Genomic DNA, 14,486 nt, shown 5'->3' with positions numbered 1-14,486 from the left:
CAGTTAAGACTTGCGCAATTAAAAAAAAAAAAGACACTTCACCATAGACAGCTAGGAAAGTAGTGCAGATGACATCTGTTTATTACTCAGCAATGTCTTGTCCTGAGGGAAAAATTAAGAGGACTTTGTTGAAATGTCCTTTGGACAGATGTTTACCTCTGAATCTCTCATTCATTGTGTTAAAAAAAGAACCAATTGTGTGATTAATTTGAGGGCTTTTAAGGAGAAGGGAGTGTTCCCTCATCTTTGGTGGAGAAATTACCTGAATTGCTGTCTTGTGGATGTGGGGTGATTCAATGAGGCACTGAATGCACAGCGCCTACCCTGCAGTCTTATCTTTGCAACCGTGTGTGTGTGTGTGTGTGTGTGTGTGTGTGTGTGACTTTAAAACATATCAACAGGGACTTCCTTGGTGGCGCAGTTGTTAAGACTCCCCTATGCAGGGGGCCCGGGTTCAATCTCTGGTCAGGGAACTAGATCCCACATGCATGCCACAACTAAAGAGCCAGCGAGCTGCAACTAAGGAGCCCGTCTGCCACAACTAAGACCCAGCACAACCAAAAAACAAAAACAAACCCACAACACATACCTACAAATTTATTGACATCCCTCCCACAACTAATTCCCTTCCGTTGAGAGGGTGGTGTCTGCTTCTCTCCCCTTAGAGTGGGCAAGACTTAGTGACTTCCGTCGAGCAAAGAGAATGGGGAGGAAGTGACACTGTGTGACTTCCAAGACTGTATCTGCAAATATGGTCACATTGCGGGGTTAGGGCTTCAACGTAAGAATTTGGGGAGGACCCAATTCCGTCCCAGCAGTCACTAAGCTTGGGGTAGTATGTTAAGCCAAAATGGACAACTAGAGTGATCTGGAACACTGCTCCATTCAAACACTCTACCTGAAAAATTCCTGTCCATGAATGAAGCCACTCTCAACTTCCTCCTTCCCTCCCCAGTCAGGCACAATTTATGGGTCCCCTGGGCTCCCGCATCCCTGACTACACACCCTGACTTAAGTTCTCTCCCTCCACCAGATTCCTGGCTCCTGAGAACGCTGTGTTTCTTGCTCACTGCTGCATCCCAGCTTCCAGCACATGGCGCAGCATGTAGTAAGTGCTTAGAATATAAATCAGCATGGCTGAATGAATGAAATGAAGACATATACCAATACCTCAGGCTGTGCTAAACAAAATCAATCTATCTGTCCCTTCAGGGAGGGGAGACATATCCAGGCTATTTCTTAGAAACTCAACTATGGCATATTCCCCGATGAACAGGCAGTGCCCCAGAGAGGGAGCAGACAGTAAACAAACTCTCAGAGGAACTGTGTGATTTGCTCAGTAATTATACACACGCAAATTAAAGCCACAAGCTACATTTAACGCTGTTCTAGTTACTGCTGCTGCATCAATCTATTCCAAAACGTACAGGCTTAGAACAATCATTTTTGTATATCTCACGGATTTTTGTACGTCTCAGGTCAGGACTCTGGGCAGACTCAGCTTCTGTGGCCTGTGGGTAGGGTCAGGTGGATGGCTGGTCTGGAAGGTCTTAGATGGCCTCAGTCACCTAGGGGACACCGTGGAGGGGAGGGCCGGAAGGTGGAGCTCAGCTGGGACAGTGGATCAGAGGGTCTACACGTGCCTACAGCATGATGGTCTTTGGGTAGTTGACTTCTTTCATGGTGGCTGACTTCCCAGATGGGGCACCTCAAGAGAACCAGGGGGAACTGGTGATCTTTTCTGTCCTAGCCTCAGAAATCCCAGTGTCACTTCTGCCTCACCATAGAGATCGAAGCAGGCACGCACTCACCTACATTCAAGTGTAGCAGACACAGACCATGGCTCTCGATGAGAGAAGGGTCAGTGAACGTGGGGGCCATGTTTCAAAAGTGCCACAAACACCTATTAAACTAGCAAGGAAGGAGGAGGAGGAGGAACAGGAAGGAGAGAGGCCTCAGGAGAAACCAACCCCCCAACACCTTGACCTTGGACTTCCAGCCTCCGTAATGTGATACAATAAATACCTGCAGCTTAAACCACCCAGTAAGTCTTAGTCAGTTTGGGCTGCTATAACAAAATACCAGAGACCCAAGGGCTTACAAACAACAGAAATCTATTTTTCACAGTCCTGGAGGCTGCAAAGTCCAAAATCAGGGTGCCGGCATGGTCCAGTGAGGGCTCCCTTCCTGGTTCATAGGCAGCCGTCTTCTTGCTGTGTCCTCATTGGGCAAAGGGGCAACGGAGCTCTCTGGAGTCCCTTTATAAGGGCACTAATCCCATCAGGAAGGGCTCCACCCTCATGACCTCACCACCTCCCAGAGACCCCACCTCCTGATATCATCACCTTTGGGGGCTAGGATTTCACAAATAAATTGGGGGGGGGGCACAAAAATTCAGCCTGTAACACAGGCCTAGCAAATGAATACACTGATTTAATTTCTTACCAGCCTTCCCCTCCACCCCACCTTGAACCAGATTCCAGAGTTAAGGGGGTTTGCTCTATTTTTCTCCCAGTTCTACCCCAGCTCCTAAAACACTGCCAGACACACTGGTAACCTCATGAAATATTTATGGGATGAATGAGGACGCCTACTCTTTGGCATTGCTATCTTGGGGGTCTGTCATATTATTTTCCCTATTTTCCTGAATGTTTAAAATATTTTCTCATTAAAAAGATTTTAAAGCGCCCTACGATGAAAAGCCCCAGCTGGGGTTGGGCACGGCCCTAGAGGTCCCCGTGGCCTCCTTGGTTCTTGGTGCGCCCGTAGCGCGCAGGTGGCTGCGCCGTGGCCCCGCATCGGCTGCCGCGTTTAGGCTGCTGCGCGGGAGGGGAAACGCCGCAGCTGCTGGCGCCCGGCGATGCGCACCTGGCGGGCGGCCCGGGGATGTGCCGGCGCATGGGGGCCGGACGTTTGCAGCCTCCCGGGCCTGGCGAGGGGACAGGCATTGGGAGAACAGGCTCCCCAGATGCAGAGGGTCTGGGGAGGGGGCCGCCGCCTGGGTGGAGCTACCCAAGTAGCGGCCCCCACCGTGTCTCCTCGTGGCTGCCTCCCTAGAAGCCTGCGGGGCGTCAGAAATAAATCAGAATGAAGGAGGAGAAGGTGGATGGTGCCCAGGCCACGGAAAATTAGGCGGGGTGGAACTGTGGTTAAAATGCGCTTCCTGGAGTGACCCTTTTATTCACATCCCCCATATTTACTGAGAGCCTACTGAGTGCCGGGCGCTGCTAGAAACTGGGACACAGCAGTGAACATGACAGACCAAAATCCCTGCCTTGTCCGAGCTGACATGGTAAGCAAGCACACTGAGAATAAAGGTCGTAAACACGTCAGTGATATAGGAAGTCAGGTTGCAAACTGATACGTGCTGTGGGAAGAAAACAGAGCAAGGTCGGGGGGCCTTGGGGGGGAGGGTTGCTGAGGATGCAGATACCCCATCAAGGATGGTTTCAAGCTACCTGATGGCGTCACAGAGTGGGAAACTGGGAGGAGATGGGCAGGTCCACACCATCATATGGTATTTCTGCCATGTACCTTCATAGGCATGTTACCTCGAAAGCATAGATAACAGTAATGCTTAGTGAATAATTAGGACGTGATGAGTATTTGCGTGAATAATTAGGACGTGATGAGTATTTGCGTGAATAATTGGGACGTGATGAGTATTTGCGTATCACCTTTGTTTTTTTATGATCTGTTAAGTGTTAAATCTCTATAATTTAGTGTTCAGTACTGGCTGGGCTTAATCTCTGGCTGTCAAAAATCTAGAAAATTTGGCCCTTGTAAGCTAGGGCATGCCGGCTTCAGCACAGCCTGGAGGGGAGAATTCTGAACAGGACTGAGGTAGTAAGTGCTTAGAATATAAATCAGCATGGCTGATTTTTGCCCCTGAAAGAGCTGTTATTAATCGAAGTTGGGAGCCTGGGCGAGTGAAATTAGAACTTGCTCTGAGTGTGTGTCTTTACTCTGCTTGCAGCGGAGCACAGCTGGGGACACTCCATGACGTGGGGGTCCCAAAATCTCCCCATTTCCATCCCCACATCCTGTTCTCAGTCTTTTCTCTGGAAGGTAGATGAGAGCAAGGGGAGCTCCTCCCACTTTCTGATGCCCCTCCCAAATTCCTCTGCTATCTTGCCCTATCAATTATCCCCAACCTCATTCCAATTCCGGCCTTCTTCTCCCCAGCTCTCCCTCCTAAGATTGGGCCGGTTAGGACACATTCCCATTGTGTGTCAGAAAATCCACAACTATAGTGGCTTAAAGAGGAAAGAAACTACAGTATGGATGAATCTTGAGGACATGATGCTCAGTGAAAGAAGCCAGACACAGAAGGACATATACAGTCTGATCCTACTCACAGGAGGTCCCTAGAGGAGTCACATCCATAGACACAGGAAGTAGATGATGGGGACAGGGGCTGGGGGAGGGGGATGGAGAGTCAGTGTTTCATGGGGACAGAGTTTCAGTCTGGGAAGATGAGAAAGTTCTGGAGATGATGGTGGGGATGGTTGCCCAACAATGTGAATGTACTTAATGCCATGGAACCGTACACTTAATTTTATGTTATGTATCTTTTACCCCAATCTAGAAAAATAAAGAAAACACAAAAATTTTGCTACCAGCATGTGCACTAGAGTGGAGGTTTTAATAGATGGGGTCTATCTACATAAATCATGGCACAAGTCCACACCATGGAATACTATACAGCCATGAAAAATACTATCAGGGAAAAAATGTGATTAGAATGTCAGCTCTGCCACGGTTGGGAATTTTGTCTTTCTTGTTCACGATCGTAGCTTTAGTATCCAGAGCAGTCCCTGGCACCTAGTGGGCATGCAATAAATGTCTACTAACAGGAGACTGTCTATCTAAAACATGGTACCTGTTGAGTACCATGGGAGTACCATGGGAAATATTCAAGCTATACTGTCAAAAGGCAGGTAGCATAATACCTGTATTTCCTTGATCCCCAAAATGATCACTTTTCCATGCTTTTGTGTTTCAGGAACCAAAAAAAAACTGAACCATATTTAACTAAAAGCCATGCGTATGTTTAGTATGGTGTGGGTTTTTGTTTGTTCATAATAACAGCTCTGAAAGAGCTGTTATTAATCGAAGGTGTTCTTTTCAACAGTCCGTGGCAGGTAAGAGTGGAAGAAATTCAGATTTGTGACCAGAAAGATGCAAAACGAAAGAAGTGCTTGTAGATCAGTGACGGTTTTGTCTCTGGCTGCAGGACGCTAGGAAGGGTTTTCACGATTTTTCTTTCTCCTTTGCTTGTATTTCTTGATGAGAATACATAACATTTATGCAATCAGAAACAGTCAAAACTAAGTGCACTCAATGACGTAAAGGATATAAGTTCATCAGGACCCACAGTGCTGTGGCTATGGGCACAGACAGCCTGGGTTCAAATCCTCAAAGCACCATGTGTGAATCAAGGGGCATTCCCAGTTGCCTTTGCCTCTGGTCCCCACATTCAGGCATGCCCCCCTGCTTCCAAAAGAAACTTGCCCCACCAAGCCTGTGGGAGAGGGTCTGTCCCCCCCCACCCCTCCCGCTCCTTGGAGCTCCCTCAATTCTCCCTCTTTTATGTTCAACAATTCAGGAATTCCATTAACAAGCCCTGAATCTCAGGAAGTCATTTTAAAGTATGTTACAGATGGAATGTTTCACCTCCCCACCGATATGTTGAAGCACTAAGCCTCAACGGGATGGTATTTGGAGTTGGGGCCTTGGGAGATGATCAGGTTTAGATGAGGTTGTGACGGTGCTGCCCTCAGGATGCGACTGATGCCCTTATAAAGGGATGAAGGGAGCACAGCTCTCTCTCTCTCTTTCCTTCTCTCTCCTCCATGTGAGGACACAGTTGAGAAGACAGCTGTCTACAAACCAGGAAGAGAGTCCTCATCAGAACCTGATCATGCTGCCACCCTGATCTTGAACTTCCAGCCTCCAGAACTGTAAGAAATAAACGTTTGTTTGTTTAAGCCACTGTGATGGTTAATTTTATGTGTCAACTTGACTGGGCTAAGAGATGCCCAGGTAGCAGGTAAAACATTATTTCTGGGTGTGTCTATGAGGGTGTTTCTGGAAGAGGTTAGCATGTGATTCAGTAGACTAAGAAAAAGAAGATCAGCCCCACCAATGTGGGCATCATCCAATCCACTGAAGGCCTGAATAAAACAAGAAGGTGGAGGAAGGGTGAATTCTCTTTTTTCTTGAGCTGGGACATCCACATTTCCTGCCCTCAGACATCAGAGCCCCTGGTTCTCAGGCCTTCAGACTTGGACTGAATTACACCACCAGCTTTGCTTGTTCTCCAGATTACAGACGGTAGATCATAGAACTTCTCAGATGCCATAATCACATGAGTTAATTCCTAATATATATATATATATATATATATATATATATATACACACACACATATATACATATAGATAGATAGATAGATATGGAACTGAGCAGAACCCTGCAGGGCCCTCCCCAAACACAAAGGCCCCTTTATGTCCCCTGCCTCTTGTCTGTGGAAAAGCTGAAGTCTCCCAGGCCTCCCTGAGTCACAAAACAGCGGGCTCAAGCAGTTAACGATTAGGACACTAGAGTCACAGACTCAATGTCCGATGAAAGAATGGGATTAACATTATTGTTCACAATAATCTATATCTGTGTGGGCATTAGAATAATTATAGCTTGCTCTGCCCCTATACGTAAGCAGGAGACTAAAATTGTCAGCAAAGTGATGCTGCAGACCCATGTCGACATCTTTCACTCTGAAAACACAGAGTCCTATGTCAGCATGAAGAAGTTACGGAAGATGGACCTTTGCCCTTAATCCCACAGAAATGGAATGATGTCTGACAAGTGGGAATTTGTAAGCAGCTCTTTGGCCCCTTTCCTGTTTGTCTATTTCTGTTCCCTTTAAACCTTAATCATAAAAATGAGATCACTAGGTAACATTTACTCTAACTCCTGATTTTTGCTTTACTAAGTGTACATAACGCCTTGCCTGACCTGTTGATTCCTTTCCTAGATTAGAAGGAGTAAGAATGAAGGATTAAAGAATGACTGACTAGGGCTTCCCTAGTGGCGCAGTGGTTAAGAATCCGCCTGCCAATGCTGGGGACACGGGTTTCAGCCCTGGTCCGGGAAGATCCCACATGCCGCGGAGCAACTAGGCCCGTGCACCACAACTACTGAACCTGCGCTCTAGAGCCCACGAGCCACAACTACTGAGCCCACATGCCACAACTGCTGAAGCCCGCACGCCTAGAGCCCGTGATCCACAACAAGAGAAGCCACCGCAATGAGAAGCCCACGCACCGCAACGAAGAGTAGCCCCCCGCTCGCTGCAACTAGAGAAAGCCCATGTGCAGCAACAAAGACCCAACGCAGCCAAAAATAAACAAAATTTTAAAAATGAATAAAATCTATCTTAAAAAAAACAACAAAAAATGAATGACTGACTCTCTAACCTCAGCTGCCCCATAGCAAATTGGCAGGTGGACCACGCATGCAAGACACCATCCAAAATAAGATCAGGAGAAGTCAGCAGTCTGCACACAATGGAAAATGGACAAAGAAGCTGACATCCTACCGTAATGATTAACTGAGATTTCCCCCTTTTTCCCTCTAAAAATTGTCATGGCTGAGCAGAATCTCTGGAGTTGGTCTCCAGACATGAGTCCACCTTCTCCCCAAATTGCTGGCTTTTCTGAATAAAGCATCTTTCCTTTCTACTGACATTTGCCACTAGAGTATTAGCTTTTGAACGGCGAGCAGCTGAACCTGAGTTCAGTAACATATCTACCTGTCTACCTATCTCCTACTGGGTTCTGTTTCTCCAGAGAATCCCGACTAATATAGCCACCCAGCCTGTGGTATTTGTTACAACACCCTGAACTGACTAGAACAGAGTATTTCTCTAAGATTCACGAAGCAGAACGTCAGTGGTGCCAGGGAGGGCACCCAGTAAGCTCCAAGTCAAGGAATCATCCAAGAAGACCTGAAGTCTCAGCTGAGGCCTGAAGAAGGCCCGAGATGTAGCCAAGGGAAGAAGGTACGGAACAGCATTCCAAGCAGAGGGAACAGCACACACAAAAGTCGGGAGGTAGAGAACACCATGCATTTCTCGAACATTCCTGGACACATCTTTCCAGTAATCCTCAATAACCCTGGAGCAGGCAGCAGCAAATTAGAGGCAAGACAGTGTTGGGGGTAAGGGTCTGATTTTGGAGGTGGGGCTCAGGCTTCACGGAGGTGTCGACGTGTGCAGTCACCCAGGACCCCATGCTCAGAAGGGCCCCACGCTTGGTTTAATGCCCTGCTGTCCTTGTTGGGAAGTTCTTCATCACTTTTGGACAAGGAGCTCTACATTTTCCTATCGCACTGGGCCCTGCAAATTACGTAGCCACTTCTGCCTGGGTTCAAATCCCGACCAGGCCATTTACTTGCCCTGTGCCCTTGAGCAAGTAACTGAGATTCTCAAAGCCCCCAACCCCAGAGGTTTACTCACAATGATATTGGAGAAGTTCCCCAGCCAAATGACCAAGGGCTGAGGCAAATTAATTTAGATTTTGTATTGAGGATGTTGAGGGTTGAAGGAAGGAAAACTAAATTTTTAATAGGGTATTAATGAGTGAGCAAATAAACATATGAGTGTGTGAATGAATGAACGAATGAATGAGAAGTGAACGAGCGCCGGACACTGAACCTTAGGGCCACCTGTACTCCCTGCTCTCCTAACGTCCCCACCCCGCCCCACTTTCCTGCCTCTCCCGAGCGCCCCCTGCCGGTGAGCGGCTCGGCCTCGCGAAACCCAAATCGGACCACTCGCCTGACTTCGCCTTTGCTCTCGCTCCTGGTTGGCTCCGAGTCGCTCTCCCTGCCTTTTGCGGAACGTACTCCTTTGGCCTGCGTCTGCGTTTCCGTCGGTTCCGGTACAGTGACAGCCACAGGAAGTACGTAGCCAAACTTTCCCAGGTCCCACAAGCCATCGCGATAGCATTGCATGACGGGAGTGGTAGTCCTCGAGGGAGGAGTTTCCCCCACAATTGGCTGTGATTGGAACTGCCGTTCCCGCCATGCATCGTGATACCACTTCGCCGCCGCTGGCCCTCGGCCTTCTGGGAGTTGTAGTTTTAGTACCTTACCGTTCCTTTTCTGTTTCATGGAGTGTGCCGGCTTAGAGAACTACATTTCCCTGCACCCTTCCAGCCTCCAATGGAACCAGGTCGCGGCAGCCATTTTGTTCCGCCCCAGAAGCCCCTAAGATGGCGGCGGGGGAGACGGTGAAGGTTGCCCCGTGTTCCTCCGGGCGCTAGTCCGCTGTCCCCCGCCCCGTCCCCCAGTACCCCGGCGGCTGGCCCATGGCCTGGCGGAGGCCCGGACCATGGACCTCCACACCGCCGTGTACAACGCCGCCCGCGACGGCAAGCTGCAGCTGCTTCAGAAGCTGCTCAGCGGCCGGAGCCGGGAGGAGCTGGAAGAGCTGACGGGCGAGGTGGCCAGCGGGGGGACGCCGCTGCTCATCGCCGCCCGTTACGGCCACTTGGACGTGGTCGAGTACCTGGTGGACCGGTGCGGCGCGAGCGTGGAGGCGGGCGGCTCGGTGCACTTCGATGGCGAGACCATCGAGGGTGCTCCGCCGCTGTGGGCCGCCTCGGCCGCCGGCCACCTGGACGTGGTGCGGAGCCTGCTGCGCCGTGGGGCCTCGGTGAACCGCACCACGCGCACCAACTCGACGCCCCTGCGCGCCGCCTGCTTCGACGGGCACCTGGAGGTGGTGCGCTACTTGGTGGGCGAGCACCAGGCCGACCTGGAGGTGGCCAACCGGCACGGTCACACGTGCCTCATGATCTCCTGTTACAAGGGTCACCGCGAGATCGCCCGCTACCTGCTAGAGCAGGGCGCCCAGGTAAACCGGCGCAGCGCCAAAGGCAACACGGCCCTGCACGACTGCGCCGAGTCCGGCAGCCTGGAGATCCTGCAGCTGCTGCTCGGGTGCAACGCCCGCATGGAACGGGACGGCTACGGCATGACCCCGCTGCTGGCGGCCAGCGTGACGGGCCACACCAACATCGTGGAGTACCTCATCCAGGAGCAGCCCGCTGGGGAGGAAGCGAGGCCAGGGCTGGCCCGAGAAGGCCCCTCCGCCGGCGTGGCGTGCGCGCAGCCCCAGGGCGCCCGCTGCGGCAGCTCCTCCCCAGAGGAATCCCTGAGTGAGGAATCGTTCGAGAGCTGCTGCCCCACCAGCCGGGAAGCCGCCGTGGAAGCCTTGGAGTTGCTGGGAGCCACCTACGTGGATAAGAAGCGAGATCTGCTCGGGGCCCTGAAACACTGGAGACGGGCCATGGAGCTTCGTCACCAGGGGGGCGCGTATCTGCCCAAACCCGAGCCCTCGCAGCTGGTCCTCGCCTATGACTATTCCAGGGAGGTGAACACCGCCGAGGAATTGGAGGCGCTTATCACCGACCCGGATGAGATGCGCATGCAGGCCTTGTTGATCCGAGAGCGCATCCTGGGTCCCTCCCACCCAGACACTTCCTACTATATTCGGTACCGGGGTGCGGTGTACGCCGACTCAGGCAACTTCGAGCGCTGCATCCGCTTGTGGAAGTACGCCCTAGACATGCAGCAGAACAACCTCGAGCCTCTGAGCCCCATGACCGCCAGCAGCTTCCTCTCCTTTGCCGAACTTTTCTCCTACGTGCTCCAGGACCGCTCGGCCAAGGGCAGCCTGGGCACTCCAGTCGGCTTTGCAGACCTCATGGGGGTGCTGTGCAAAGGAGTCCGGGAAGTGGAGCGGGCTCTGCAGCTGCCCAAGGAGCCCGGGGACTCGGCCCAGTTCACCAAGGCCCTGGCCATCATCCTCCACCTGCTCTACCTGCTGGAGAAAGTGGAGTGCACACCTGACCAGGAGCACCTGAAGCACCAGAAGGTCTACCGGCTGCTCAAGTGCGCCCCCCGCGGCAAGAACGGCTTCACCCCTCTGCACATGGCCGTGGACGCGGAGACCACGAACGTGGGCCGCTACCCGGTGGGCAGGTTCCCCTCCCTCCAGGTGGTCAAGGTGCTGCTCGACTGCGGGGCCGACCCAGACAGCCGGGACTTTGACAACAACACCCCGCTGCACATCGCGGCACAGAACAACTGCCCGGGGATCATGAACGCCCTGATCGAGGCGGGGGCCCACATGGACGCCACCAACGCCTTCAAGAAGACAGCCTACGAGCTGCTGGACGAGAAGCTGCTAGCCAAGAGCACCATTCAGCCTTTCAACTACGTGACCCTGCAGTGCCTTGCGGCCCGCGCCCTGGACAAGAACAAGATCCCCTACAAGGGCTTCATCCCCGAGGAGCTGGAGGCTTTCATCGAGCTGCACTAACAGGGCCCAGAGGAGAACCTGGGAGGGGCGGGACCTGCATCTGTCCCTGCCCCGTCGGGGAGCACTTCCGGTAGCTGGAATGGGGGGAAGGGCTTTCCCGCCTCCACGGCCCCCTCCCCTCCGCAGGGAGAGGGGAAAGGAGTCAGCGAGCTGTCGGTGCTAGAAGCCTTCAGGATCACGCGCTAGGAGAAAGGACTTTCTCGAGGAGCCCGCGCGCGCGCGCCCATCCTCAACAGGGAGAAGACGCTCAACCTCCCGCACCTTAGTCCTGTCTGCCTGGGTTTCTGAGGGTCTGAGGGTCTCCTGACCCGGAGGCAGAGGGATTGAAGCCATCGCCATCCTCCCCTGCTAGAAATGCAAGAAGAAACGGAGAGTCGGGTCAGGCCTCTGCCCCTTACATGGCCGGATAGACCCAGCCGCCCAGTGCAGTGTTAGGACTGGGGGTCCCCGGGCGGAGGGGGAGTGGGAGACTCGCCCCCTACAGCACGTTTGCACCAGCTCCCTCCGCCCTGCTGTGGGCCGGGCTCTCTGCGGGGGGCGGCCTGCCCTTTGCGTAGCTTTTGTGGTTTGGTGTTCCGTTTATTTACTAAGCGGGCAGGTTACAGGTGTGGCTCAGGAGTCCTGAGGTTTTGCTGCCATATACTTTTTTTTTTTTTTTTGTAAGATTTTGGTTTGTCGGGCTAAGTTCACTTGACGCAGCGAGAGTTTTGTCGTGCCTGAGATGGCCACGGCCGGCAGGAGGAGTGAGCTTCGTTGTGTGAAGAGTTGACGGAGGGAGGGGCCATCCCGGCCTATCAGTCCCCAAAACGAGGGTGACGGTACCTTTCTGAACACTTCACTCGTTTGCCTTTTACTTGGGCCGCCCGACTTCCCGTTCACCCTAGAAGGAGAAGTAATTTTCCAAACGAGGAGCCGGCCAAACACTGAAGGAGCAGGGCTTGCCGGCCGCTTCCCACCCAGCAAGAGTTAGCGTGGTTGGTTTGGGCTTTGGTTTTCACAATTTCCAAGTTAAAACTGCAGGTCACTTCTGCCTCACAAATCACACCGGAGGGCACAGGTGTGTGGCGAGCAACCCAAGTGGCTGTAGCCATTTTTTAGCTGCTTGGGGAACTGGATCCAGGTGACCCTGAGACAATGCCAAGTACACCGTTAAGCCACTAAGTCAGCTAGATGAGACGCTGGATGCTGGGAGTGGGTTGCCAACTAAGGTGGTACAAAGTCTTGGTCTGCCATCCTTCGGGGCGTCCAGCGCCCCTGCCAGAGAACCCGCCCCAGCGAGATTCCCTCGGGGGCATCCTCCGTCCGCCTCGGCTGCCAGCAGGAGAGTGATCTTGGCATGTTGGGAGAGCAGAAGAGGACGGGAGCAGCTGCCCGCCGACTCAGGAGAGAGGTCGTTCCCACCCCGCGCCTCTCCCGCAGCCTTGTCGAGGGGCAGCTACACGGAAGCCTCCAGAAGCCACATCGGGTCCCTGGATGTCCCGCCCCACCGAGGGACCTAGGTCTCGTTTGGATTTGCAGTGTTAGTTAGGACATTCTTTCTTTACAAGGAAAGACCAGGTTTCGCCTTCCGTCAAGGTGGGAAATGCTGTCACTGTCCCTCCCAAAGGCCGGAATAAAGAAACGAGGCAGTGTCCATTGCGAGTCTCTTACTGATGTTGTTAAAAGGATGACACGGGGAGAGGGCCGCCTGGCAGTCCCGCACGGGCTAGATGGGGGAGAAGGCAGGGAGAGGGTGCCACCAGGTGTAGAAGGTCCACGTAAAGGCTAATGGCTCCCACCCGAGTTTCGGTTTGTGTCCTGGGGCTTTGTCAGAGTGCATTAGGAAGATGTATTACTGCAGGGAAAAAAAAAAAACCCACTGACTTAGTCAAAAGCCCTGCTTTTCAGGAGGGTTGCCACAGAAAAGAGGGCTTGACCTTCAGGAAAGGCGAGGAAGGGCTCAGGAAACAGGAAGGCCCCTAGCTCAGCCCTGCTTCGCAGAGACCCCCAATGGAGCCCATGGACCCTCTGGCCCAGGAGGTCTGTGCATGAAGTTGATGTGCCCCTACCCCTCCCTTTGTCCTGCCGTCTCGCTGGTTAAATTGTTTTTCTCCCACATTCACAGTGTCAACCCTCCCCAACAGCAGTGCCCTGGTGGTGGGTCATTGAGTGTTTCCTGAGGGCCCACTGTGTGCCAGGCAGGGTTCGAGCCCCCTTGGAGGCGGGGGGAGGATTGAGCCAGCTATACCTGAGGGCAGTCATCTCCCCTGCGTCCTTAGCTCCTGGGACAGTGGGGAGACCATGCTGTGGTCTCTCTGACTCCTGGTTTCACTGGGCCCCAACCACACTTACCAGCTAACACCCACTCAGCTATGGTGTGAATATATGGTTGTTGCCCTGAAAGAGTGGATTTTGAGTCAGCAGATGCTCTCAGGAAACATGTAGACCAGCAGCATTTATTGAGCCCTGACTGGATGGCAGGCACCATTCTGTGTGCTTGGGTGGGCTGCCAACAGCAGCCCTGGGATATAAGTACCATTATTCCTATCTTGCAAATGGGGGAAACTGAGGCTATTAAGAGATTGTATTTGTCGGGAGTCGCCAAAGAGGGAAACCGATCTGGGCCACGTGCTTTCTTTGAAGGCTCACACCTGAGAATTGTGACTTTTGCCTGAGACTCTCCAGAGAAAGCCATCTTAAAGCTCAGGCAGGTTTCCAGTGAGGACTGATGCAGCAGCTCAGAGTTTAGGAATGATCTGCTTCCTCCTGGGTCCCGCCGTGGCAGCCGGCAGAATGGCATGCGCCAGCCACAGTCCTGATGGTCACTGGAATTGGACCAATCGTAGTAGCCCAGGAATGGGTCGTGCTGGCTGACTCAGCCTGGGTCAGTGATTACCTGCACATTACCAGTGACAAGACAAGCTCAGAGAGGCCAGTTGCCTGCCCAAGGCCACACAGCCAGGATGGTGACCCACCTTGCTGATAGGTGAGCAGACCAGGGCTCAGAGGGAGTGGCGTTTGCCCGAGCTCACCGGGGTCAAGGCTGAGACCCAAGATTGAGGGTGTCAAAGTGTGCAGCCCACCCCACAAGTGGGAGCCACTGCCCCTACTCACTGTC

At 52.7% G+C, this 14,486-nt stretch overlaps 1 protein-coding gene across 1 annotated transcript; it reads left to right on the top strand.

Annotated features, from left to right (window-relative positions):
- Positions 1–9,271: 9,271 nt before the first annotated feature.
- Positions 9,272–13,017, top strand: FEM1A (fem-1 homolog A). The gene has a single exon (XM_082650829.1). The coding sequence runs from the start codon at positions 9,395–9,397 to the stop codon at positions 11,387–11,389; it is 1,995 nt and encodes a 664-aa protein (XP_082506955.1). The 5' UTR covers positions 9,272–9,394; the 3' UTR covers positions 11,390–13,017.
- The last annotated feature ends 1,469 nt before the right edge of the window (positions 13,018–14,486 follow it).

The sequence above is a fragment of the Grampus griseus genome (assembly GCF_964374135.1).
Source record: "Grampus griseus genome assembly, chromosome: 3".
Taxonomy (NCBI): domain Eukaryota; kingdom Metazoa; phylum Chordata; class Mammalia; order Artiodactyla; family Delphinidae; genus Grampus; species Grampus griseus.
The sequence above is the reverse complement of the archived record's forward strand: the minus strand, read 5'-3'. Positions and strand labels throughout refer to the sequence as shown.

Bases quoted from the DNA above. Each gene is read 5' to 3' on its own strand.
- FEM1A (XM_082650829.1), top strand. From the start codon at position 9,395: ATGGACCTCCACACCGCCGTGTACAACGCCGCCCGCGACGGCAAGCTG.